This window comes from Morus notabilis, unplaced genomic scaffold (genome assembly GCF_000414095.1).
Source record: "Morus notabilis unplaced genomic scaffold, ASM41409v2 Scaffold759, whole genome shotgun sequence".
Lineage (NCBI taxonomy): Eukaryota > Viridiplantae > Streptophyta > Magnoliopsida > Rosales > Moraceae > Morus > Morus notabilis.
In genome coordinates, this window is record NW_010366029.1 from 459,371 (window position 1) to 486,684 (window position 27,314).

Here is a 27,314-nt window from a genome sequence, read left to right on the forward strand (position 1 = left end):
GGTTCTACGGGGTAAAACCTCTTCAGGGAAATACGATTTTTATAAGATTGATCTTGAGCCGCCATCTAAGTATGAATACACAAGAGAATATTTTTAGTGTAGAAAGTCTCAAATTCAGCATACTATTATTATTTTAATAAGCGAACTAAGTGAAACTACACTGTAGAAACAACAGCTACAGTGGGGTACTTAAGCAGTGCATATATTCTAAGGTAATTTTGATAAATACTACTTAAAATAGTATCATTAAGGATTTTTATGTCTCAATATTGACTTATTAAATTTTGTCTCTTTGGAGTAAGTAATTTGATTAATTATTATCTATAATTTGAAAAATTATGCTGGCAGCGGGTCTCCAGTCACCAACAATAGGCGTAATTTGACAAATTATTATTAAAAGGATAACCTATCACACTAAAAGGGTAGAACTCCATAATGATGTATTTAAGAGTTAGTTTTTGTAGTTTTCTCTATATGTTGTTGGTGTTCTGAGGATAATTATAATAAATACCCATTAAAAATACATGAGTTAAAATTTTTATCATTTACTCTTAATTCATAACCTTTTTAGTTAAATAATTATACTAATAAAAGGTAGCACTAAATTCGCCATTTTTTCTTGTTCTGACGAAGCACAACGGCCCAACAACAAACGGCCATGCTTCTGTCCAACCCACAGGAAATATGGATTCAAACTCCAAACTCAGTAATATGGGCTTCAGTGTAAAACCCAATAATCGGCTGTCCAACTGTGTACAAGCCCGAGAAACTTAGGCCTGCGTAGCGCTTATGTAACCGTGAAGATTAGTTATTCATGAGCGCCAATTTTGTGTGTGTAAATGGTGCGTTTGAATATCAACTCTTTGAAAAGTATATTCCTTTAACGTGTCCAAAATTATAGTGGAAATTAGGATGGAAATTAGGGTAGTAAGACTTATAAAGTATAATTATTCACCCATATCACTTTTATATATGAATCGGATTAAAGTCTTTACAGAGAAGTGGTATATTTAAATACTGAGTGTTCCTCTAATCCACTCGAGATTCTAGTGTATGCTACACTTGCTTTTACCTACGATAGGGCACTGTATTTGTTAAATCTCAATAAAGTTATCGCATTAAATTATAACATAACCATCACAAAAGTAATTATACAAATAACCTTTATAATTTATCATAGCACGAGTTTCATCATATTTTTTAATGAAAAAAAAAAAACTTTTAGTCTACAAATCCATCCTCTCACGGAGGCAATGAAAGAACCCATTCCCCACTCACGCGCACCTCAGTGTGGTTCCCTCCTTTCCCGAGCACGACTCCACCTCCTGCGATGTTTTAGAGAAACCACCCCTCCATGCGTGGACACAGTCAACAAACCGAGCACCCCCAATCTATTTTGTTTCTTCTTTTTTAAGTTTTTGGAAATTTTTTTTTTCTTTTATTTTTTTATTATTAAAAATATAGGAAAGAAACTAGTATTTTCATAATATATAGTGATATTTTTATTATTATCGAACTTAAAAGGGAAGGGTTTGATCAAATATAATTGTCTTTATTTTTCTTTCTATGGGCAATACGATCTTGAAGCATTGATTTTGGGTCCACACTTTGCACCTAACGGAATTTCAGGTTTATACACTTCAGCTTGGCAATTTTTTTAGTAAAGAAAACAGACATTAATAGCTGTGGAGGCACAACGACTGCTCGTATACAATATTAAATTGAAGAATCCCTCTCCACATGCACCATTTTTCCAACGGAATTATAGACGTAGTTAAAGCACTTGGATACTTAAAAAAACATTTCGTATTTGTGTTAAATAATTCCCATATTCTAATGATCAAATCACGATACTTTGCAGTGACTCCTGCGCCAACCCTAAGATCCCATCAATTGTAAATAAGCAAATTGGAAGATTTGAGTAAAACCCTAAAAATAGATCGTGAGACTCCCAATAACGCAGGAACTCTTGGTCTGAGACATGGCAGGACACTTGTGAGCAAATTAAATAGCAGTGCCCAAATGGAAACAAAAAAAAAAAAGACAATTCCGTAGTATAAGCAAACTCCTTTTGTGCCTTGCCACGCCGCACAAAAAGGTTATTGTCGACCAATTTTTAGAAACTCTTGCACGTTTAACACTTCAAAATGTCAGGATAATCTAGAGACTACCTGTAGGAGACATGCTACGTCTAATTTATTTGAGGAAGTGATTGGTGAAGCAATGTGGTTCAAGAGAAAGGAATTAGCCAACAAACGGGACACTGCAGTATTCATTGTGGCAGGTGTGCGTAGGACTCGAGACCCCCTCAGATAAAGACATTTGAGTTATGGACCATTTTCTTAGGTGGTATTTGTTCTTCCAAGTCTTAAAGGCGCTGAGAAGAAAGGGCACCTAACCAGCATTTACCAACTCAGCAAAAGAAAAAACTAGCATTTACTATACCGTGTTTGACTTTTCATTAGTCTTCTGAAAAACAGAAGGCAATTAGTGTTTCTGATTAAAATAAAAATCAATCTCATTAGCAAATAATAAAGCAAGGGCGGTTGTTTTTTCTCATAAAAAAGAAAGGAAAAGCAGTGGAATCGAGCAAGTTTACTCTTGTAGACAAGAATCCAAGACGGAACAATGATTTCAAAATTCTCAGTTTACTCTTTAAATCTTTAATTGGCCACCTGACATGGCACGTTTTTAATGCCCCATCTCCGCCTATTCTACCTTCCAAGATAATGATGGAGTAACCCCCAGATCCAAAACAATAATAGCCTCCAAAGCTTCCACAAATTGAAAAGTAACTTTAATATTATGAGGAAATTGATTTGTGAACTTGCACTTTTTTTTTCGGTAGTGGTATGTTTCATTTATTAGTATGTTCATTACTTTACTTAGGAAAAGAGCTCAAAATTGTTTCTTTCTGAATTAATGGGATTAAAAAATGACGTTGTTTTGATAGCAAACAGTAACATTTATTCACATTTCCCAAACCAACAAAAAATTGGTGCACGCAAAACTTTTCTACACCCAACAAGATATTAGAGAAATTTCATGAGAAGCAAAAAACAAAGAACATGCCCCCATGTGTTTCCGCAATTATTTTAAAGGCAATTTGGCTTGGGTGTTTGACAACTAATCATGCACCCAGACATAAAAAGTAAAATCTTTATACATTTTGCAATTTTGCAATGCTGGAAGGGACATGATGAGGCTGTGTCGCTCATGCAACAAAGCTAGAAAAAATAAATAAATAAATAAAAGAGTGGATGATAAAGTGCATTTTTTTAGGAATGATGATAAAGTGGTTTGGTCCCTATTATTTGAAGAAATAATTCTTCAGCAAAAACAATAACGACAATAACAATAATTCTCAATACAATACATATCTATATGCCTGTACGTTTAAACGCCTTTTTGAGTGCTCTAAAGACTTCTTTTCTTAATCAATCATACTTTAATTATTGTGACTGCGATAAGCCAACTGAATTAAAAGTTGAGTTTATTATAATATCCTGTATTTGATACTAAAAATGGGTATTAAGCTGACATAATTTATTATATTTTAACGGAAAAAATGACCTGTATGAAAATAAAAGTCAATCTTAATAACAAACAGGGACACCTTTGAATTCTATGTAAATCTTTAGGATAAGAAGGCCATCTTTTCGAGCAATGAGGTGGACCGACGAAGTTCCATCATTGAAGTCCAGGGTTGTTTATGTAATTTTAAATTCCGACACCAGTGCCTTGACGAAAGGAAAAAAGGTAAACAGCAGCGTATTTTCTTAATTTTTAATTTTTTTTTTTAAAAGAGGTAAACAGCAAGTCATTCAGTGATGTCCATTGACATTTAATATATGCCTGGTTATTTTAAACAACTAAAAGAGAAGCTTCTTAATTGTTTTCTATGACATAACCATCCTCCTGCATTGTTTCTCTACACCTGTAACTACGATCTCCAAACTCCTCAGAGCATCTACTGTATTTCGGAAAGATGAAAGAATAAAAATATATATTTTGGTTCAGTACTTTTTGTTGCTTTAAAAATATTCTTTTCTTTCGCAAGGTTAGAGGTTCTACCGTAATTACGCCACAACTTGTTAGAAAGAGAAGGCCTGAGATGCAGCATTGTTCAACGAAGTACCAGAGCAGCGAGTGAAGTTTTGGGAAATTTTTTTTTTTCCAAGATCTGAAGTAATTACGAGATAGATAAACATGTTTAAGTCATGGAACAAGAAAAACAAGATCAAAGCCGTCTTCAAATTGCAGTTTCATGTTACTCAGGTAATTTGTCTTCATTCCCAAAAGTGACCCTTGTTTTCTTCTTACAGAATGAAAAACTCCATTTGCTCTTAAGTGGGGTTTCACTAATTTTGATTGGAAGTTTGAATTTTTCATATTTCAAATGAGTTTTAAGCTATGACAAATTTTAATACTAGAATGCGATTTGGTGATGCAAAAATTCAAGAGTGCACAAGTTCATACCTCCTTTTCCTTTGGATTTTCAGGTGCCCAAATTGAAAAAACCTGCAGTGATGATATCATTGGTGCCGGAGGATGTTGGAAAGCCGTCGGTGAAGTTGGAGAAAGTTGCAGTTCAGGATGGAACCTGTACATGGGAGAATCCTGTGTATGAACCAGTGAAACTAATCATGGAGACAAAAACAGGAAAAATCAACGAGAAAATTTACCACTTTATTGTTTCAACTGTAAGGAGCAGTCCAATTATCTCCAGCCCTTCTCTTGATGCAGGTTTTTTTTCTGTGTGGTTTCTAATTGTAACGGGTTCTTGTAGGGGTCATCAAAATCTGGCTACCTGGGAGAAGCTTCAATCGATTTTGCTGATTTTGCGGCGGAAACTGAACCATTCACCGTCTCTCTGCCTCTTAAATTTGCAAATTCTGGTGCAGTGTTGCATGTCAGTACCCTTTCTCTATCCTGTGGACGCTTAGACATACAAAACTACACACACACATCTCATGATTTAACAGTATTGTGTCTCTTGTTCAATTTCTTAAAGTTTAAATTTTGAAGACCTGCCACGATTCCCTTACTTATGCGGCATTCTTAAGACAGGTGACGATTCAGAGGATGCTGGGAGCTGATGATGGAAGGTGATAAATGGAGATTAACAGTCACTATTTGTTCGGCATTATTTCTTGTTTCCTGTTTTGTTGTCACTTTCCCCTTTTTCTGCTGCTAGTTACTGATAAATGTAGAAATTCAATCTCAGAGAAGAAAATGGAGCACCTATGCTTCTCAAGAATGGAAGCTTGGAGAGCCAAGATGGCACGTGGGGTACAGATGAAAACAACGGGAGTTTTAGTGAAGTAAGATCTCTTATAACATGTAGTTTTCAGATGGTTACTTGATAGCCGAAACCCCAAATTCTAAGAAATAAAGACCCTCTTCTGAATGTTTTTGTGGTTGTTTCACAGGATGGAAACATATTATTACAAAAAGAAGAGTATGAAAACTATCACGAAATGACAACTGTGGAGCAGGATGCTGCCAACTTCCTCTCACCCTTCAAAACAAAACCCATGCTTCAGAAAGGAGCGGCTGATGCCTCAGTGACAAATAATAAGATTCAAAATAGACGCAAGTTGAACTGGTCAGTAGATTCCGCTTCAGATGACAGCTTACTTGAATCACCGAGCAGTCTTGAAGACAACAATCCAAGAGAACGGTTGAGAGAGGCTTCAGATGATTCCACTATAAAACTCCAAAATGAAATTACTATACTGATGAGGCAGGCTGAACTTTCAGAACTTGAAATACAGTCTCTTCGCAGACATATTGAGAAGGAGACCAAACAAGGACAGAATCTATCAAGACAAATTAGTAGTCTCAAAGAGGAGAGAGACCAATTCAAATTGGACTGTGAACAACTTAGGTCATTGCAGAAGACTACTGATGAGACGGAGGCTCCCAAAAAACTGCAAGCTGCGATCAAGGATTTGAGAGCTCAGTTAGAAGCAATAAGGGAGGAGCTTAATCAAGAAAAGAAACTAAGTGACAATCTTCAGTTGCAACTGCAGGAGACACAAGACTCAAACTCTGAGTTGATCCTGGTGGTGAAGGATCTCGAAGATTTGGTGGAGCGAAAAAACAATGAAATATCTGATCTCAAAAGGAAGGTAGAAAATGCAAAAACTGCCTACCAACAATCGCAAGAAGAATATGCTAAGAGGCAAAATGAGGCTGAAGAAGTAGAGCTTTTAGAGGCTAAGATCAGAGGTTTGCATAGTGAAATAGAGACGTACATGGAGGAGATGGAAAAGCAAAACATGCGGATAAAACAGATTACTTTGAACTATGACCTTTTGAAGCAAGATAACTTTGACATGTCTTTGAAGTTGAAGCGAAATCAAGACGAGCAAATGAAACGGGAAAATGAATGTGCAGATTATATAGCAACCATAAATGAGCTTGAATCTCAGGTGGAGAGATTAGAAGAAACAATCAAGAAGCAAGCACGAGAATTTGCAGAAGCTTTGATCTCTATCAATGAACTTGAAGGTCAAGTCAAAGCTTTGGAAAAGGAGCTGGAACAGCAGGCCAAGGGATTTGAAGATGACATGAATGCCATCAAACGTGCCAAAGTTGAGCAAGAACAGAGAGCAATCCAAGCAGAGGAGGCCTTGAAGAGTACAAGGCTGAATAATACGATTAAAGCTGAGCGACTTCAGGAGGAATTCAGAAGTTTTTCCTTGGAAATGTCATTAAAGGTTGATGAGAATGAGAAGCAGGCTACCCAAGCAGAGACTGAAGCTAGTGAACTCCGTCTACAGAACAGAATTTTGGAAGGAAAGCTCCTGAAAGCCACAAAAGAGCTGGAGCTGTTTAAGGACCAGGAAAAAGTGAAATTACAAGAGCTTGTGAACAAAATAGATCTTAAAGATAAAGAGATAGGACATGTTTCTTTGGAGCTAAACAATAAGTCTCAGCAACTCAAATCTGCTCAAAAGCACAAGGAAGAAAAGCATGAAGCTTTCTTAACAGAACTTCAAATGCTTAGAGCAGAAATCGAAAGGCTCAACAAAGAGAAGTCCAATGTTGTTGAAGAGGAAGACGAAAAAGTAAGATTGAGAGATGAAACTGAACGAATGAAGAAAGCTGTTTTCGAAAAAGAGAGGCTGACACAGAGATTGAACAAAGAAAAGGAAAACTTGGAGGCAAAATTTGCTTTAGCAAAGCAGGGAGCAAGGAAAGAGTTTAAAAATTCCCATGCCAGTGAACAGTGTAACATGTCGGACTTGCTGACAGAAGTTGCATCACTGAGCGAGAAGAACAAATCCATGGAGAAAGAACTGAAGGAAATGGAAGGAAGATATTCAGAGATAAGTCTACGATTTGCCGAGGTAGAAGGTGAAAGGCAGCAACTTGTAATGACTGTGCGTAACCTCAAGAATGGAAAGAAGAACTAGAATACAAGCATTCTCTGCAGCTTCAAATTGCATTACTGGAAATGGTTCATGGTGAAGCCCCCTAATATCTAGTCCTAATGTGGAGAAAAAAAAATGTATTGACCAATGATTTTCTTCCTCGTCTTTGTAGTTCATATTAGGAAAATACAGTTACAGTGTTTTTAACCAATTATTGCTAAAATACCAAGATCTAGATCTAGGATAGTGTCAATTGTTCTTGTCATAAATGTTGAATCAATCATTATTATCAAAGCATTTTTTTTTTGGTGCATGGAGTAATGTATTTATTTTTATGACGTCAAGCAATACAGTGGATTTCTCGGTAGGTGTCTAGGTGATCAGCAATAAGGAACTGTAAACCTCAAAAAACCAAAAGCAGGACCATAAGTTGAACAAGAATGAAACCATAACCTTTTGAAAAACATGGCAACACATATGCTGAGAATTTCTTAACAATATTAGACCCCTTGTTGAACTTGTAGCCTGTAGGATGATCAGAGTCGCAGTCTAAAAGTACATTTTGAAATGATTACACAGTTTAGAAACAAACCTGCAGCTGCAATGAATTGATCCTAAATCCATAAACTCCCTAACAACACTTCTTGGAATTCATATTTGCTTCTAAAACTTCTTTCTAAGATTGGGAGTTCCTTCATTCCAGACCAGCTTAGTTTGGCTTTCACCATTATTCATGGCAAAAGACAGTGTCTGCAATCAGTATTGTAAACTTTTGTTAGAAAACCAGTTAAAATATCAATTAAAACGAGTTAGGCTCTTCATTAATTGAGCATGAAGGCACAACTGATTCCAATGAATTTATCAATGATGGCCAACAGAAAAACAATACAACCTGTCGTGATCTTTTATCTATAGGTGTCCACGTGCGCAGAATAGACGCTGATGCTGAATTTTTTATGCCCTTGGATGAACTTGATGATTGCATCGATAGCTTCTGCTTCTTTTGTTGGGGTATCCTCCTTGCAGTGCTGCCTCCTTGGTACTTGAAAAACTCAAGAATAGAAGGACTTCTTCTCTTGGTAACTTTTGATATACTCCTCAAACCACCATAACAAGGTTCAGAAGAGTCACAATGAAGAGACTGATTACGCAATCTGCTTTTGCTTTTTTCCCTTATCCTGTCAAGAAAATCCCTTGTCCAAGGAGATTTTTGACCAGGACTGGAGAAGCTCAGTGCATTTGAGAGCGGTGTTCCTCCAAATTCATAATATGATGACTCCTTCTCTTGGAACTGTACCCTGTGGGAATTTTCTGCAGGTGTCTCTTTGAAACAATTCTTTACTAGCTTGTCAGGGTGTCTTAGAAATGAAAGATCGTTTCCAAGATCTGTGTCTGAGTAACTCTTGACTCCTGCTTGCAAATTATGCCTCTTATCTTCTACAGAATTCCAGATATTTTTTCCCGAGAAAATTTCAGCACTCGTTGAAAAAGTAGTCTGATGGTTCTTTCCAAATGATAATCTTCTTATGGTTTTAGACTTTCTTGTTGCATCCTTTTCTATCTCAGGCATTACGTATGTTATGGGGTCAGCAATAGAAAAAAACTCCTTTCCTGATCCAGGACTTCCAGTTAGGTCAATGACTTCACCTTTTTCATCCTCAAACAGAAAGTCAGAGCTGTTGATATTATGGAGATCAAAGTTTTTCAACATAGCCACACCTGTTCCCTGTAGCTGACCCGATAACTTTTCATTAAAAGACAACTCAGGCTTTCTAATCTTTTTGAACATTTGGGGTTCTTCAGACTTCTGAAAGTCACGTGGCTTTGGAACAATGGAGGGATCCATCATCGCAGACACATCCAAACCCTGTTCTTGATGAAACAAATTACTCCTACAGAGTCTGGGCTTTCTGAGCTCATGAAATGTCTCAGGATCTTTTGACATGAATGGATTATACGGCTTTGCCACCGAAGATGGATCCAGGCTATCTTTAGAAAATTGGTTAACTGGATCAATATGCAGTAATTCATCCATATGCGTGTCATTTTTGTGAAGCATACCACCGTATTCCCATCTTTTTCTTTTAGAAGCAACATTTAGATCGAAGTTTTTGGAGTCAGTACCAGAAGAAACTGAAGAAGAGCAGTTTGTCATCATTGATCTCGATTCTTCTAGCTCACCATACTTGCATAAAGCACCTAATAGGGCAATACTTTCATTAGGAACATGATATTTCTGGATTGCACGAATCCTGTATTCATTTGACCGTTCAAGGAACTCAATGAGCATGTCTCCTGAAGACAATATCGCATGAGCTGTCAAGGGATTAACTGAAGGAAATTTGGTAAGAAAGGACTCTGCAAGAGTTTCTGATTCGGGCATTCGTGGATATACACCTCTTGTGGCACATCCAATGCAGCTCATTATGATTTCATCAGTCAGCTCGGAAGAAGATGAGCAAAACAGCTGCACATCAATTCCCAGGCTTGCAGCAGCAGCGTAGAATCCATCTGAGTGTTCCATCACAGTGGAAAGGAAACTGTTTTCTCCCTCAAAGACCTGCAAAAAGAAAATATAAAGTACTCAAGAAACAAAATAATTGTACTGCCTTACTTTGGGGAATGCACACCAAATAATGACAATACTGAGAGAATCAGATGTATTGTATTCAACCAAACCATACTGACAGCCCTCTAAACAAATTCGCTCTTGCAAGATTAACAGAGTTTCCATACTTGTGGCTCTTTTATGTCAAACGAAGTTATGTTGCAATATTGTTTTCTTAATATAACTTAGAGAAAATTTCCAAAATAAAATAATAGTAGTACTAATAAAACAAGTTTATAATTACCATGATGCAGCCACTGAAATTGAAACTAAGCAAGGTCAAAACATTTGTTGCAATATTCTCAATGCACAAGGGTAAGCACGAAGAAGCTTCGTCAGAATCAGAAGCTTTCTTTCCAATGTTTCTGCAATCATACCACGCTAAACAAATTGCAGAATTTACTATAATATCTACAGGTAAATCTGAATCACGTTCAACAACCTGTGCCCCTTCTTTCTCCATTGCAAGAATTCTTTGATAGGTACTTCTTCTGGATACTATCATTTCCTTGTCAAGAGTTTGTGTATTAACAACTATTACTGTTTCAGGGAAAGATTCCATACTGTCATTGGACTCTTTTACAAATGGCATAGAAGGAACTGGTAAAGGCACACTGTAAGATTCTACTTTATCTGTAGCCTCTTTAGCTCTCGTATCATACTCTTTTATACTGTCATTGGACTCTTTCACAAATGGCATAGAAGGAATTGGTAAAGGCATACTGTAAGCTTCTGCTTTGTCTGTAGCCTCTTTAGCTCTCATATCATACTCTTCCTCCATAGATAAATAGTTGAAGAGCTTCTTATGCTTGTTAGCATTCTCATCCATATCTGAAATGGTGATTGATTCTCCTCCCTGGGATATAGCTGCAACTGAGTTACCCTGTGGATTCTTGGGAGATGTAGCATTATTTTGGACTGCTCTAATTGCTGGCTCACTATTTGTCCTGGTGGCTTTCTGAGCATTCAAGAAAAAATCGAGATCATTGGATTGTGACATAGACTTGAACAATAATGAAGCCCTCTCAGAAGTCTTTTTAGCCACCTGTTCTCCTTTGTCTGGTTGCGGGAACCTACTTACTGGTTCAACTGCCTCAGTAATACTAGAAGGGATAAATACATCAGAAAGAAATTCCATGGATTCTGCATTTTCATCCGTGCTAAACCCATACAGGCTATCGTCAGAGAAGATAAAGTCATATACCACATTTTTATCACCAAAAGAGTCCCAATCGTCATCGATGCTGTGTGAACCCATATCCTTTAAAACATTCTCGTAGAAGTAAGTTTTGCTTCTATACGTATCATCCTCAAGGAGATGCCAGTCCAAGTAAATTCCATCCAGGGCAGATAGGGGGTGTGGCCTTAGATTAGCAAGTTTTCCTTCAATAATTGTATAGAACGACCTTACCTTTTCATGATCGCAAATAACAGGCACCGGCAATGACTTGAATGTTTCATCTACCAGGGTTAGCTCATGGCTAACAATCAATTTATTGAAATCCTTAAACTTCGTGTCTTCATTGAACATCCAGTCACATGTTTCTGGTTCAGAAGCTGTTTGTCCATTAAGTAGGGCTTCAAAAATCTGCGATGAATCCACATCAAGAATATCAAATTCCTCATAAACAACTGGCTTATCTGAAAGAAAACCATCAAAACCCGATGTCCCTTGAACTCCCGAGATTATCTTAATATGTGAAATCTCCACCAGACGTATCAAGTCTACTTCTGGGAAATTGTCCAGGGATCCCAGCTCAGATCCAAAAGAGTGAAATGACAGATAATGATCAGAAAGGAGCCGCGATATGTCATCCCCTTTTGAACCCAAAAGCTCCTTGTCTCCAATGTCCAGGTTATCTTTTTGAGAAAGTTGCAGTTCACAATTTTCAAAAAGTGAAAGAAGCTTTTCTTCCATTGCAAAACCTTCAATTTGCTCCAAAACTATCTCGTCCGCTTCTACTACAGGGAAAGTTATTTGATTAAAGTGAATCTGGTCCTGGAAAGAACAATCATCTTGGACATTATCCTTCTTCCCCGTTGGATACTCAAATGTAATCTTTTCAACTGATATAATTGATTGAAATTCACGAGGATAATGAGTTGAAAGCCCTGGCTTGAGCATGTCCTGCTAGAAAGACAAAACGTTTTTTTAACACATCAACGTGAAATTTGTTACTGAGGGATCAGAAACATGTCATCCTCGGAAAGCTGTACTAGAAACTTAGTTAAGAACATCCATAATGAGAAAGCGTGTAAACTAAAAGAGTAAAGTGAGAAGAAGAATTAGGTGTCCGATTGTATAGAAACTACAAGCTGAAAACTAATGATACTCTGTACATCTAGAAGTTAAATATAAAGCTAACGTATCATGTATTAACTACGTAAGAGGCTGAGGTTAATGATATAAGAGGAAATCAACCAAATGTTATAGTTGAATCAAAGACAGTTCAAACAGATACCAAATATTCTTCTATTTCTGGAGCTTTTGAAAGAATTTGGATCCCCTCATTTTCAAAAAATGAAGCATTTTCCTGAAAATAAGAGATAAAACACGTTGTGTAAGAAGAAAAACAATCAGTATAATATGCGAAGAAACACACACATGAAAACTGGAAACTGATTCAGCAACTTTAAGGAACAAAACAAACATATATGTGAACCAAATTGCATCTATATTCGTATGGATTAAGTTTACCGCGAATACATCGAGCTCTGGCGTTTCGAATTGGGTTAATTCGTATCGAGGTGTAATTTTATCATCGACCGCACTTCCATTACTCTTCTGCAATAAAATAATTACGCTTGTGCACTAAAATGAGTTTGCCACGCGAAATAACCTGACATAAGATAACGATAACATAATCTGTTAATGCCACTTTCATACTTTTGGGACTTCAACTCCGATAGCTTTGGATACAGAAGGTTTCTGACTCTCCACATCCTTCTCCCCATTGAGAACCTTAGTTTCCTGATACAAGTGAATGCAAATCATAAGCAATTGAGTACCCAACGAGTCCGGCTTGCAGGCTGATTCAGAACATTATCAAGAAATTGTCACAACAACGTCACAAACATCAATTAAGATCTGAGATTATCTTGTTTTCAAGTTGTGAACAAGAAGCAAGGAATAATAATGTGAAGATAAAATAAAATTTTAAAAAATTCTATTGAAGAACTTAGTAATGTCCCGAAGAGTTCATTGTTCTTCTTACTTTTCTTCTCATTTCTTAGACTGATTTAGGGTAAAAAAATAATTAAAAAACTTCTGTCATATTAAAGAAAAGATCTTCAACAAAAATTGATTAAACATTTCCTGAAAATCAGTTGACCTTTCCCCTAACTAAGATAATTTCTATTTCCAGCCCGATAAATAAATGCATAAACAGTAGAAACTCTGTAACGCGGCTCTACCGAGCAAAATGATTGTTTTGAGCCAATTTACGATAAAGTATATCTCACAAATGTGAAAACAGCTATCAGTCACGCGTTATGTCTATTAGAATCACCGTTTTCACGGAAGAAAATAACGGTTTCAACAATCTCGTATCTCCAAAAAAAAAAAAAAAACAAATTAAGAAGCAAAATTGTGAAGTTAGAAATCATCGCAACCAGATTATGCAACAAATAGCAAAATTTCGCACAGATCTAACGGATTACCTCCGATAATTCATCCTCGTAGCCTCTGGAACCGGAAATTTCACGAGAAGCGCACGAAACATCGCCCTCAAAATCTTCAGCGCCGATGTCGACATTCTGAGGAAGAACGTCGGAGAAGAACTTGGAGAGAGCGGTTTCGACCGGCAATTTGTCAATTCGGAGGGAGACATTGAAGGTGGAGCCGAAGCAGAGGAAGAGGAGGTCCGAGAAGGTGGAGATTGGCGGAGATGGAGAGACCTGAGGGACTGGCAGTTGCAGGAAGGCTAGGGTTTCCAGCGATTGGCTCAGGGCGGTGACGATGAAGTCGGAGTCGGAAAAGCGAGATCGCATTTCAGCTTTGAAATTTTTGAGAGAGAAATGGAGGGAAAGACGAAAATTTTGTGCAACGGACTTTTCTTGGTATTGAAGTTAAATTGGCGCTCAAAAAGTTGGTCTGTGCCTTTTATATAAGTTTGGCGCTTGCTGTTTTTCAAATGAAAATAGTTTGGGGTTGGCTTTTGCAGCTCCTAATAGCAACAATTACTGCTTAGTGAACCTAGCCTTGAAATCCTCCCTCTGTCTCTTTCTCTCTCTCTCTCTCTCTCCTCCGCCGAACGCAGACGCAGAAACGAAGGTCTTCACCTCTTATCGTGGCGGCTTCTCCCTACTCCAAAACTCGTTTTCTTCCTCTAAAAGTCCTCCAGGTATCTTCTTTTTTCCTTTTCTTTCCATTTTTGCTGTGATTTTTTCAGTAAAAAATTGTCAGTATTCTTGCCATTTTTTCATGTGATTTTTCCGCTTTGATTTGTTTTTCTGCTGGGATTTAAGGTAATTTTGGTGCTTTAGGTTCACTTTCTTTCTCAATCTCTGTCTACTTCGGTCTTCTTTCTCGCTTTTTTTTCCCTTCCTCTTCTCATTTTTCTCTCTTTCTTTCTTTCTCTCTTCCGCTCTCAATATTTTCTCTTTATTTCTTCCTTAGCTGATCTATGTACCATAGTTTTTTGTTCACAGTTGTTTTTTTCTTTGTTTTTTTTTTTTTCTCCGGGTTTCTTCCTTTGCTGGGCTTCTTCCGGTAGTGCTTTTCTTTTTTCTTTTCTTTTTTACTCCGGGTTTCTTTTCTTTGTTGGGTTTCTTCTTTTATTGCTTCAATATTTTTGTTTCTTGCTCTTTTTGTCCGATTATTTCTTCCTTAGCTGCTCTATGTACTATAATTTTTTGTTCACAGTTGTTTTTTTTTTTTTTTTTTTTAAAGTACTTGGTAATGCATGTTGTTTGCTTCAATTTCTTCGCAGGTTCTTTATCTTCTTCTTTAATGGATTTATCTGTGCATATGCTTTATTTGCATCAGTGGACTTTCTCTTAGTTGATCTTATGCCGCGTATGGGTAACTTTCGATTTTTTTCCTTTCATTTTATTGGTTTGATGATCTGAGCTGTTTATAGTCATCATTAATTTGCTTTGTTGGGTTCATAATTTGTGGTGATTTTGATATATACATATTAAATGAATTGCTATTTTTTTTCCTGTGCATTTTTTGAAATTTACGCCAAATTTAGCATCTATTATCTAGAATTCCGGTGATTTTAAGGGAAAAAAATTTCCCCTTTTTTTCTTCCCCTTTTTTTTACCTCTGCTTTTTCCTATTTATGAGGCAATTATTTTTTAAATTGCTCCTAGGCCTGTATTGCTTTTGTTGCTTAATTAGAAAATTTTAATCCTCCAATTTTTGTAAGCTGAGTATGTATTACTGCGTGTTACATTACTAGAGGCCATCTACTGTTCATGGTAACTTTTTCACGCATTATTTATGAATGCTGCAGACAAGTTGTAATACGTGTTTCTGTTTCCTTCTCCTATTCTTGCTATTTCTCCCATTCTGTTTTATCTTTCATTTTCTACTATTATTTTACTCTATTGTTCTCCAGTTACTTTACTGCTCTACTTCTTTGGCTCTGTCCCATTTAACCGATTCTATTTGCTGTTGCTCTACCTATGATCATTTACTCTTTCATTTCACCTCCTATCATTAACTCTTCTGTTTTTTTTATCTTTTTATCTTTAACTGCCTGTGTGTATTTTTAATTGGTTAATATCTTACAGTTAAAATAGTGTTCACATAGAATAGTGGTCACAGCTCTCCAAGTACTATTAATAGCTTCTGCTTGCTTTTCTCTAATGTTATTAATATTTATTCTTTCTTTGCTTTATTACTTCTCTTGATTTTATTATTTTGTTATTATTTAATGACATTCAAATGTTCTCTTGCACTTTGCTTGCTTCTTAATAACATACATAGATATGTCTTTATTTCAGATGTTTTATGTGTAGTTTCTTTTTTTTCTTCCTTTTTTTTTCCGTCCTCTTTTCCTTCTTCCCCTTCCCTTTTTTTCTTTCCCCCTTATGGCGATAATGAGTAGGAATAATTTTGATACGTTGAGTTTGACATGATTTGTCCAAAATTTACTGTGAATATATATTTTTTCATTCTATCTTGTTTTTATTCATCTTTTTTATTCAAAATTTTTGGCTGTTCGTTTTTTTCTTCTTCCTTTTCCATCTCTTTTTCTCCTTTCTTTTTTCGGTCTCCCTTTTTTGTTTCCTGTTCTTTCATTTTTCTTTTGTTTTTCCCCCTTTTTTGTTTTTCTTCGACTTATATATTTTAATTGATTTTCGTTTTCTGTCCACCTTGCATATGCAGGAGGATTCTTATTTTTCCCTTTTTCTTTTTATTCTCTTGGTAGTGATTAGACAATCTCATATATTATTCCGGTTGGTTATTTTTTATGACATGGAAGTTATAATCCGTGTTATGAATTTAAAATCTCATTAATTTTTATGCCTTTGTCCAATTGTCCATAGTAAGCAGTCAAAAAGTGACTATAAGCATATAAGCATATAAGTTTATCTGTGTGACATGTTAATGAAAAAATAATGACTGATGTAAATTTTTAAGCATAAAATTTTTTTCTCATTTTCCTCTTTACTTCCATTGCTTGAGGTATCAAGAAAAACTTTTCTCCATACAGTTTTAATGACTGTTGTTGATCCTAAATATATTAATTTGGTACATCAATGTTAATATTAGTTGTTTGTACTTTCTTATCTTCTTAGCTATGCACTTTTATTATTATATTGACACATATTACTGATATGCATAAAACTGACCAAAATTTGTTCCTATTATTAGCAAATATTAGTAATCTACTTCTATTTGATCTTTCGTCTTATAAGTAAGTGATCTTTACATATTGATTTCCTTTTCATTCTTTTAGTAAATTTCTAATGACATGTCTCCCTTTCAAAACCAATTATCGTTGGTATCACTGCATAAAGAACGAAATAAAAATATTACCATGTTTATGTTTTTGTACTTTTTGTTTTGTTCTCCTCCTTTCCTCTCCCTAGAGCTGTCTCTTTTTTTTTTTTTTAATATATATACATATTGCCAGATTTAATGTAATGCTAGTTCCCTTACAGTCTCCAAATAATATTATGTCACTCCCGTCAACATCTCACAGTTATAATGAATGTAATTTTCTTATCTATAGTAATTATTACATTTTATCTATGATATAATAATCTTTTCTGCAACAACGTGGGTACAAAACTAGTCATTTCCAAAGAGGGGATCAATGATAATTGTACGTGCCTAAATCATCTTGTAGTCAGTGAGGTTGCATAACAAACACGTATTGGTCTATGCTTTACAAATTAAATTGTGGGCAGATCGCATTTTTAGGAATTAAGGTAAGAAACTTTAATAAATCCAGTTTAAGGAGACCAATGTGGATACTAATTTAATAAATTATATAACATAATTGTTCTTATGTATGAAATGAAGCATCTCTTTTTTTTTCTTTTTTTTTTTTTCTAAACAAATGAAGCATCGAATTTTTGTTTTAGGAGAGAGGCGCCAACAATTATTTAGGTCCAGTCTCTGGGGCCCGAGAATCAATATTCAGTAGAAACCCTAGAAAGGGTAAATAAAGCACTAGGAGAAATCAAGAAAATAGTATTAGGATGAATTACTATAATCAAGCCTTAGAGAATACTACTAAATATACCAATAATCCTACAGGTAAAGATTCATTTGAAGCTCCTAGTGAGAAAAATTAGAAAATAGTCAATCGCAGAGAGACTATTCCAAACAGTTAGATGAAACTTAGCCAAAGGAATACCTTTTGGATTAAAGAATGCCCTCATAGACTGTGAGGTTTTGTTCTTTTTACTATTTATTGTTATAATATTTTCTCTTATAAAAATTTAAATTTAATTTTTTTACTACGGTAATTTTTTTTTTTTTTTACATACACAACTTAACACGTTTGATTGATAGATTCAGAATTATTCTCAATTTATGTGTGTTTTTTTGTACAAAAATATTATAACGAATTACGAATCATGATTCGAATCATGGCATGAACCATACTCACTTTTAAAGTTCTCAAATCGAGAACTCTTGTGAAACAAACCAACTCATAATAACTCCCAAAAGAAATCGTGGCGTGAATGCTTACGTTCAGTTTAGGCTTGTTTATGAAGCGTATGCCTAAAGTGGAATAGTTAAGAGGAAAAGGTGTGAGGGGAGTAAAATAAGCGAAAGCACAAAACAACTAGTCTAAAGAGATGGAAAAAGAAAAAGAAAGAAATGGAATATAAACAAATCTAAAGAGATATTTTCCTTTTTATACTAATCTAAAGAGAAGAAATGAAATATAAACAAATCTAAAGAGATATTTTCTTTTTTATACTAATCTAAAGAGAAGAAATGGAATATAAACAAATCTAAAGAGATATTTTATTTTTTATACTAATCTAAAGAGATATACCATGTAAATGACAGTCACTTTGTTGACAATGGCTGGCTCACCTCAATATCTGTCACGCCATAGGGCACCTATTAGTCATCATTGTAAGCAAGCTGTGCAACATTATCAATTCCAAAATTCTACTCTTACCCACCACGGCACTGACCACGTCTAACAAAAATCCATGTACGTGTCACGAGTCGGTTACAAACAGAGTGTACACATCTAGATACACGTGTATTGTAATCAAACGCACCACGTAGCTAGAGATCATGCAACGGTGGCCAAAGCTCACTGGACTTCTCTTCTCTATAAAGGCCTCTCATATCTTTGTCCTTTCTAATATTACACTCTCTTCCAATTCTGCATACTAAATTAGCATAGCGATCAACGCAGTTGTCCTGTTCTTTCTTTGGAGTTGTGATTTTTTTTTTTTTAGCTTAATTAATATGGCGTCACAAATGGTACATCCTCATGGGCATGGTCATGACCAAGGTACGCGATCCGCATTTAGGTGTGACAAACGTTAATTATTATCTTTTAATTTCTGATGTATGCAATTTTGGTGTTCATTTTAGATATCATTCATCACTTTGAAACTTTTTTTTTTTTTTTTTTTTTTTTTTTTTGCGTGGTTTCAGCGGTTGAAGGTGAAGACGAGCACCACCATGAGAAGAAGTCGGTTTTGAACATGGTAAAGGCAAAGGCCAGGAAGATAAAGGACACAATGACAAAGCATGGCCATGGACACGACCATGATCATGATCATATCCCTGATGATCATGATCTGGATGAGGAAGATGATGGGGACGATGAAACGGTGGAAGGCCAAAAAGTCCATGGTGCACCAAGTACGTATTTTGTACTATATACTTTTTGTTTTGTTGTTGAATATCTTCTTTTTTTTTCCAAATATTACGGTTGGAATCTTGAAACATTATTTGTGTTGTTGATAAGTAGCACTTTATGAGTCTACAGCAGTGATAAGTGGTCCTGCCACTCCAGTGAGCACGCCGCCTGTGCCGTCTTTCTCGCATGGGATTTCCGAGACCAAGGAGACTGATCCTAGTAAAACTTTTGTTCCCGGGACAGAATCAAAGGTCAATTTGGAAAGACCAAAAGGGGGATTAGTGGAAGATCCTCATGCAGCAAAGGATACTCCTAGTTACACTCCTCCAAATTATCAGACTAAAGTCACAGATCCAACAGGGGCAGGTAAAAGTTTGACAATAAATTCAAATTGACCTTTACAAAGGTTTTATTTTCTCCCTGTTGATCAAGTGATCAATGCATTAACCCTGAAATTTATCCCCCAAAAAAAATTATAGGAGACGTTTGGTTCTGGATTAGAATCATTGTGATTAGAATTATTTATCATTTTTAATTTACGTGTATTTTTTTAAAAAATACTGTAACGAATCACGAATCATGATTTAAATTATGGTTTGAATCTTCCAATCCAACATCTCAATAGTCTATTTATTTTCGGGAGACATACAAAAGTACCATACAAATTGTCATATTTGCATATTTGCATTGCCACCAAATGGCTAAAACTTATCATCTATTCTAAACTTTTTATTAGAAAAATTAAGCGGGTTCATTGTCTTAGTTCCCTGCAAAAAATTGTGCCACTACCATGGACTACGGCCCTTTTTACATGCATATTCTTGTCACTTAAAAACTTTTACTTTTTGTTTTGTTTTGTTTGATATCCCAATATTTTAAACAGGAAATGAGGAGATAGGAGTCACCCCAATTCTAAGTTCGTTTGATAAGATGAATATACATGATGAATCAGAACCAAAATCTCAGCGAAATGTGACAAATTCATCCACTGGAAGCCATGACCAATTTTCTCCGGATGATGCCCATAAGCCCATAATCACACCCCAACACCCCCAAATACTCCAAGAAAATATAGACACCGTCAAACCCGAAACTAATAGTACTTTGACCGAGAAAATCTCATCCGCCACATATTCCGTCGCTGACAAAGCAATATCGGCAAAAAACGTCGTCGCTTCCAAGCTCGGCTATGGCAAAAAAGACGAGATATCAGGAACTCGTGATGAAAGTAGTACTGGAGCTGGTCCTGGTTCTGGTAATTACAAGCCATCTTCCGCAGCTGAATACGGGAAGAAAACCGCCACATATTCCGTCGCTGACAAAGCAATATCTGCAAAAAACGTCGTCGCTTCCAAGCTCGGCTATGGCAAAAAAGACGAGGTATCAGGAACTCATGATGAAAGTAGTACTGGAACTGGTCCTGGTTCTGGCAATTACAAGCCATCTTCCGCAGCTGAATACGGGAAGAAAACCGCCGCCACGGTGACCGAGAAGCCGACTCCGGCGTACGAGAAGGTGGCAGAGGCAGGGACGACAGCCGTGTCGAAAACGCAAGGCGCAACGACGACAACCAAACCCGAAAACGAATCTACAAGTAGTGGACAAGGCAGGGGAGCCTCGGTGAGGGACTATTTTGCGGAGAAGTTGAGGCCGGGAGAAGAAGACCGAGCGCTTTCGGGGGTGATTTCTGATGCTCTGCACAAGGGCAAGCATGATCAGCCGGAGACGACGAGGCCGGTGGGGAAGGTGACGGAGTCTGAAGAAGTGGCGAGAAAGTTGGGGACTGGAGACGAGAGAGATGACGAGAAAGAGCAGTCTAGTAATGTAAACCAAGCTGGGGAGAAGAGTGTCGTTGATAAGGTTAAAGGAACTGTTGGTTCCTGGCTTGGATTTGGTGGAGACCAATCTAAGGACAGTGTTCAACAACAGTCATCTGGTAATTCCCAAGGTAAATAAGCAACACTGTTGGGCTAGAGATGACATTAATTTGCTTCCTTATTTGTTTTTTAACGTAATTTTGGTTTTCATTGTCGTTTTTTGTTCATTGGCAGGTGAAGTGGCGGATAACGTGCAGCAGGGGAAGGAGGAACGCAGGCTTCAGGAGTCGAGCAATTGAAAAGAGAGGGGTTGCGGTTGATAATTGCTTATTTCTTTTGCAATAAAGTGATATATTTTCTGTTTGTGTTAATGGTTTGGTTGTGAGGTTCACTCGAGAGTAAATTTGTTTGTTGACGTTGCTTTGAGTTTTGTTGCGCGTGTAACTATCTTATGACTGGAGAGATTCTGCATCTCTTCTGCGCATGTATATTATGTTATTTAGTTACCTCTTGCCTAATGTTAAACTTAAACCGCTTGCATTTGAATGCCGTTTTCATGAAGGATGGAGTTTATTTTTACTTTTATATTTTTAAAAAGTGGGGAACAAATTGGGAAAGGAGAGCAGAATTGAAAACGACAATGGGCGATATGAGTAAACGACAATAAAATAAGTTAACGGAAGAAGTATTAAATGACGGAGGTTGAATAGGCGACACTAAAATTTTGGAATATGACAACAGAATAGCCTAACAACAAAAAGAGAAGAAAAAATTGAGCAAAGCCTCCGGACATTATAAACGGCGTTAAAAGTAGAAAGAGACAACTGATTGAGGCGACAAAGATTGAGGAAAAATAGTATAATATTAATATTTAACCACACTTACCAATGGTAAGAGTGGAAACGACAAAAAAAAAAAAAAAAATCAATACAAAAGTTGCTAACACAGTGCCCCAAGCAATACCCTTCTGGTGGCTTAAATAAATACAAAAGTTGCTAACACAGTGCCCCAAGCAATACCCTTCTGGTGGCTTCGGATTTTGCATATCTTTTAATTTTTTTAGGTTGAATTCACAACTCAAGTTACAAAAACTAGGTTAACTTGATACAGTGTTTTTTCCTTAAAAAAATAATTTTAAAATTTAAAATTTAATTAGGTTAACTTGATAGTGTTTTTTTTCTTAAAAAAATAATTTTAAATTTTTAAATTTAAATTTTTTGTTATAAAAATTTAATTTTTTTATTAGTATCTTTTTTTTTCCGTATACAATTTAAATTCTTTATGAAACAAACATATTTTACTAATAAAAAAATGCTTAAACGGTACTAAACGACACTGACGGTTAAAGAGTTCAAAATGTTCGATAAAGTTGAAAACAGCTCTGGGAAAAAGCAATCACCAATAAAAGAGGAAAGCAATAACAGTAGGTCAATAACAATAGGTCCTTACAAACTAATTATAATTAGAAGAAGAAATTGAAAAGGTACAATAAAGTTGTGAACGACAATAGAAGTGGAAACGGACCCTAAGAGTTGAAAACGACGTAATTAAGTTGCGAACGACAATAGAAGTGGAAAGGGACCATAAGAATTGAAAAGGACATAAAAAAAGTTGCAAACAATAACAAAATACCAATACGACAACAAATATGAAACAACTAACTTATAATCGCAAAAAACGACAATAAAACTCTGAAACATGAACATAAGTATCAAACGACTATAAAATATCAAATAACAATAAAACGTTGAAACGACAATGAAAGTTATGAAATGGACAACTAAAACAGGAAAACGAGTAAACGACAATGTAGAATTAGAATAAAAGTTAAAAAAACTGGGAGAAAAAACTACAAACGACGACAAAATGCGAAACGATAACGAAAGGCAGAAATGGACAACAGAAATAAAAGATGGCGGTAACGTGGAATACGACAATGAAACTTGAAAACATTAAAAAAATGCAAGCAACTAAAAAAAACAACAAATGATCGTCTTAGAAGGACAAAACGACAATTATAATTTCAAAAGATAAATTCATCATAAAACAGTAAACACAAATAATGCAACGACAGTAAATTTAGAAAACGACAAAAAAACTCCCACCAGTAAAAGACAAACGACAAAAGGTACAACGAAATAAAACATCAAACGAAAGAAAGCATGACAACAGGTCTTGTTCACTTCGTGAATTCGAGTTGAGATGTGACATTTTTTTAGAGCTTTTTACTGTAGTAAAAAAAGTTAGATGTAACATTTTTTGAGAATTTTTTATTATAGAAACCTAAAATTGAAAACTCAAATCAGTAAAATGAACGAGATATAAGAAAGTTAAATTTGATTTTTTTTTAAAAATACTGTAGTAAAAATTTTAATTATAATTCAAAATAACAAAATAAAGGGGCTCAAGTAAAGCCGCTTTCCAAAAAAAATAAAAATAAAAAAAACAAAAATAGTAGAAAATAGGCTAATATGAAAAGTTTAAGAAAGTATATAGGTCAATTTTTAGTTATAAAAATTAATAGGCCATAACTTGTCAAGTTATGGTTCATAACCAGATAAATTATGGATAAACTTGTTAAGTTATAGTTCATAGTCAGACAAATTATGAATAAAAACTGTGAATTATGGACAATAACTTGTCAAGTTATGATTTATAACCAAACAAGTTATAGATAAAAATAATAATTTAGCATATTTATTAACTTACGTAAACTATTAACCTGTTAATTCATAACCTATTTCTCTCTTTCTCCTTAAAATAAAATGAAAATAAAGCCTCAGAAATAACAATGTGGCTTAAAATAAACGACAACAAAAGAAATAAACAACAGAAAAACTCCAGCAAAAAACAGTCCAAACTCCACAGCCCTGAACCCAAAGGCTTTCGAGTTTTATGTTCCCTTTCCTCAGTAGCGACGGCGGAGGCATCAATCGGAGCCTCTCATCGCCGGTCGTCGGTACGCTTTACTTTCTCTTTCTCACTCACTTCTTTGCATTCCCAGTTTCAGAAGTGAGCTTATTTTAAGTCTTAATATTCCCTGGCTCAACTAGAACGATCTTTTGCGTTATTGGATCTCTTTGGTGTAATGGGTATCCTCGATTTTGGGAATACAAAGTCTCAAAATCTCTATCCGCTTTTAGCTCACTCTCAGCTTCTGGGTTTCTTCGATTCGTTGAGTAGGGCAAAATTTGAGAGATAATGGGTATTAGCCATGAACGTAATCTCTCTTTCTGCTCCGAGCTTGGTTCGGAGAACTTCGTCTTGTCTGATTGTAGTAAGCAAAGTTACTTTGTCTTCCTTAGTAGTAATAAGGAATTTTTGCAATCGAAGTTTCGATGGTGTTAATGGGGAGAATGGTTATGATTGCTTTGAGGAACCCTTGAAGAGAATGTGGAAAAGTTCGTATTTTGATTCAGATATGGATGAACAATCTGACTTTTATTCGCGTGAAATGCCCGCCCGAGGAAATTTCTCCGTGAGGCAGAGCTTTTTCGAGACGGCGAGGATTGATGCCGGAAGAGTTCTGGAAGTTTTGCAGCAAGATGGTCCAGGATTCGATGCGAAACCGGCGTTGGATGAGCTGAACATAAGGGTTTCGGGGCTTCTTGTGAGGAAAGTTCTTTTGGGGATTTTGAGTAACATTAGCCATACGAATAAAATTCGGTGTGCGAAATTAGGGTTCAAGTTCTTCACATGGTCAGGCCAGCAGGGGAATTACAGGCACACCGCGAATTCCTACCATCTGCTAATTAAGATTTTCGCGGAATGTGAGGAGTTTAAGGCAATGTGGAGGCTAGTTGATGAGATGATTGAGAGAGGATTTCCTACTACTGCTAGGACTTTGAACATTTTGATATGTACTTGTGGAGAGGCCGGGTTGGCTAGGAAAGTTGTGGAGAGATTTATTAAGTCGAAGACATTTAACTTTAGGCCGTTTAAACATTCGTACAATGCGATTTTGCACTGCCTTCTTGTGACAAACCAATATAAATTGATTGAGTGGGTGTATCAGCAGATGTTGGCTGATGGTTTCTCCCCAGATATTCTAACTTATAATGTTCTGATGCTTACAAAGTATAGGTTGGGGAAGCTGGATCAGTTCCACAGACTGCTGGATGAAATGGGCAGAAGGGGATTCAGTCCGGATTTGCATACTTATAATATTCTTCTTCATGTACTTGGTAAAGGAGACAAGCCACTTGCAGCTTTAAATCTTTTGAATCACATGAAAGAAACGGGTATTGATCCAGGCGTTCTTCACTTCACCACATTGATAGATGGATTGAGCCGGGCTGGCAATCTGGATGCATGCAGATTTTTCTTTGATGAGATGCCGAAGAATGGGTGTATCCCTGATGTGGTTTGTTACACTGTGATGATCACTGGGTATGTTGTGGCTGGGGAGCTTGAGAAGGCTCAGAGCATATTTGATGAGATGATCACCAAGGGCCAAATTCCAAATGTTTTTACTTACAATTCTATGATCCGTGGGTTATGTATGGCAGGGAAATTTGAGGAGGCATGTTCCATGCTTAAGGACATGGAGTCTAGAGGTTGTAATCCAAATTTTCTTGTTTATACTACCCTAGTGAGTAATTTGCGAAATGCTGGGAAGCTTTCTGAAGCTCATCAAGTAGTAAAACATATGGTGGAGAAGGGGCAGTATGTTCATCTTCTCTCAAAGTTCAAGGGATATAGAAGATGCTAAGGTGGTAGATTTTTTGTTATTGCAGAAAAGTTTCTGGTTTTTCATATCCTGCTAAACCCTCACGGTCTTCCTGCAGCCTATCTGAATGGAATCCATGTATCTGCTGCTTGTGTTGATTGTCGAGTGCAAAGAAGGAAGTATGACTAATTTCATTCTCTACATACTTCTCTTTCATGAAAGATATCTCACATTATGCAGATTTTTACCTATAAAAAGAAACTCGTACCAGCTCAAATTTTATTTTTTCGCATCAATAATATATTTTCATGCTTCATTAGAATCAGTTGGTCCATTGTGCTTTGATATCAAAGTTATGCTCATACAACTTTCTTCATTGCACTATCATATGTGCGCACCATTGTGTTTAATCTTAACTACTTTTGTTGAACATGTAGACTGTAAATTCCGGTCAAACAATAATTTTGCTTTTGGAAAACTAAAGCTATCGTTTAATGTTTTTTGCTCAGGGCATGTTTCCAGATTTCATATTCAGGTTCTCATTACTTTAAAAAATGAGACAAATTCACAAGGGAAAAGGAAAAGGAAACGAGATTATCACGATAATGAGCCTGGACATTTCACATGCAGATGTTGCTGCCACCAAAATCAGAAGCTATGGGACACTATTCCTTGTTGTCATTTTTTTTTTTGGGGTACCGTTGGTCTACTCTGGCAGTTCATATGAAGCATTTGTTCGTGTTCGTGAAGTTAGACGGAATGACATTCTGCGGCTATGTTGTGCATTACTCATAAGCATGTCTTTGGCGGCTGCTGATACACTACCTTTGGAAGTGGCAATTAGTTCCAAACAAGAATTGTACTTCCATAACTACAATGCTCTCAAAAGTTGTGTCTGAGGTTCGTTTAGTTTGCTTTCTATGATGAGCATTTCCCTTGTGTTCCTTTCCATATACAACGTTGTATACCACATATGAAATGAGCTGATTGCTTTGAGCAGTGATATTTCACCTCTTTTTGACGTTTTTGTAGGATGTAGAAGAAGATTATGAAATTCGTTGCTGTTATAGATTAGACTTATTAAACTTAATAAAGTAGAACTTGAATAAAACTTGAACCAAAATATATTTGAAAAGAATACCTTCTATTCTCAGCTATCGTCACCATTATTTTAAGTATCCATGACTTATCTATTTAGTGTTTGTTTGGTTTGGAATCTAGAAACGGCATGCTTGTCTAGAACTGAAGCCATTGTACGAGCCATGCCAGTGATTTCCAGCCAAGCAAAGCAATAAACTAGCTTTTATTTTATTTTATTTTATTTTGAAGTACGGATTTTCTGCATGGGCCATGACATAGTTGGCCTCTGTTGTAGTTGTGGAAGTTCTAATTATAAACACAAATTGGTGAAAGCTTATTAAAGTCTGTTGATTTTCCCATTCCCTTGAATATTTAGGAGGAAAATAACACGTATTCTTAACTTTTGGCTTATAACATGTTCCTCTCCTCAAGCTTGCCACACTTTAAAAGGGAAAAAAAAAA

At 36.0% G+C, this 27,314-nt stretch overlaps 4 protein-coding genes across 9 annotated transcripts; 3 read left to right on the forward strand and 1 right to left on the reverse strand.

Annotated features, from left to right (window-relative positions):
- Window positions 1-3,893: 3,893 nt before the first annotated feature.
- Window positions 3,894-7,672, forward strand: LOC21398864 (myosin heavy chain, clone 203). Of its 2 annotated transcripts, XM_024172883.1 has the most exons (7): window positions 3,922-3,939; window positions 4,061-4,278; window positions 4,503-4,703; window positions 4,790-4,912; window positions 5,071-5,108; window positions 5,228-5,324; window positions 5,433-7,672. In XM_024172883.1, exons 2-7 carry the CDS (start codon window positions 4,210-4,212, stop codon window positions 7,422-7,424), a joined length of 2,520 nt encoding a protein of 839 aa, XP_024028651.1. In that variant the 5' UTR covers window positions 3,922-3,939; window positions 4,061-4,209; the 3' UTR covers window positions 7,425-7,672. The 2 variants fall into 2 exon arrangements, with proteins under 2 accessions (XP_024028650.1, XP_024028651.1); XM_024172882.1 differs by having other exon boundaries at window positions 3,894-4,278.
- Window positions 7,673-7,747: 75 nt separating this feature from the next.
- LOC21398865 (protein SHORTAGE IN CHIASMATA 1) lies at window positions 7,748-14,560 on the reverse strand. The gene is made up of 8 exons (XM_024172896.1): window positions 13,651-14,560; window positions 12,878-12,961; window positions 12,689-12,775; window positions 12,453-12,524; window positions 11,081-12,118; window positions 10,235-11,035; window positions 8,275-9,942; window positions 7,748-8,132 (listed from the first exon to the last, which is right to left on the reverse strand). The coding sequence occupies exons 1-8, from the start codon at window positions 13,978-13,980 to the stop codon at window positions 8,046-8,048; spliced, it is 4,167 nt and encodes a 1,388-aa protein (XP_024028664.1). The 5' UTR covers window positions 13,981-14,560; the 3' UTR covers window positions 7,748-8,045.
- A 4,237-nt stretch (window positions 14,561-18,797) lies between these two features.
- Window positions 18,798-21,649, forward strand: LOC21398866 (low-temperature-induced 78 kDa protein). 4 transcript variants are annotated; one of them, XM_024172871.1, is made up of 5 exons: window positions 18,798-18,932; window positions 19,079-19,288; window positions 19,395-19,652; window positions 20,170-21,234; window positions 21,338-21,649. In XM_024172871.1, the coding sequence occupies exons 1-5, from the start codon at window positions 18,887-18,889 to the stop codon at window positions 21,400-21,402; spliced, it is 1,644 nt and encodes a 547-aa protein (XP_024028639.1). In that variant the 5' UTR covers window positions 18,798-18,886; the 3' UTR covers window positions 21,403-21,649. The 4 variants fall into 4 exon arrangements, with proteins under 4 accessions (XP_024028639.1, XP_010107443.1, XP_024028640.1 ...); XM_010109141.2 differs by having other exon boundaries at window positions 19,398-19,652; XM_024172872.1 differs by having other exon boundaries at window positions 19,416-19,652.
- A 2,298-nt stretch (window positions 21,650-23,947) lies between these two features.
- On the forward strand, window positions 23,948-26,928 carry LOC21398867 (pentatricopeptide repeat-containing protein At1g55630). 2 transcript variants are annotated; one of them, XM_010109142.2, is made up of 3 exons: window positions 23,948-25,815; window positions 25,891-25,951; window positions 26,282-26,928. In XM_010109142.2, exon 1 carries the CDS (start codon window positions 24,318-24,320, stop codon window positions 25,812-25,814), a length of 1,497 nt encoding a protein of 498 aa, XP_010107444.1. In that variant the 5' UTR covers window positions 23,948-24,317; the 3' UTR covers window position 25,815; window positions 25,891-25,951; window positions 26,282-26,928. The 2 variants fall into 2 exon arrangements, with proteins under 2 accessions (XP_010107444.1, XP_024028668.1); XM_024172900.1 differs by having other exon boundaries at window positions 23,948-25,951.
- Window positions 26,929-27,314: the final 386 nt, after the last annotated feature.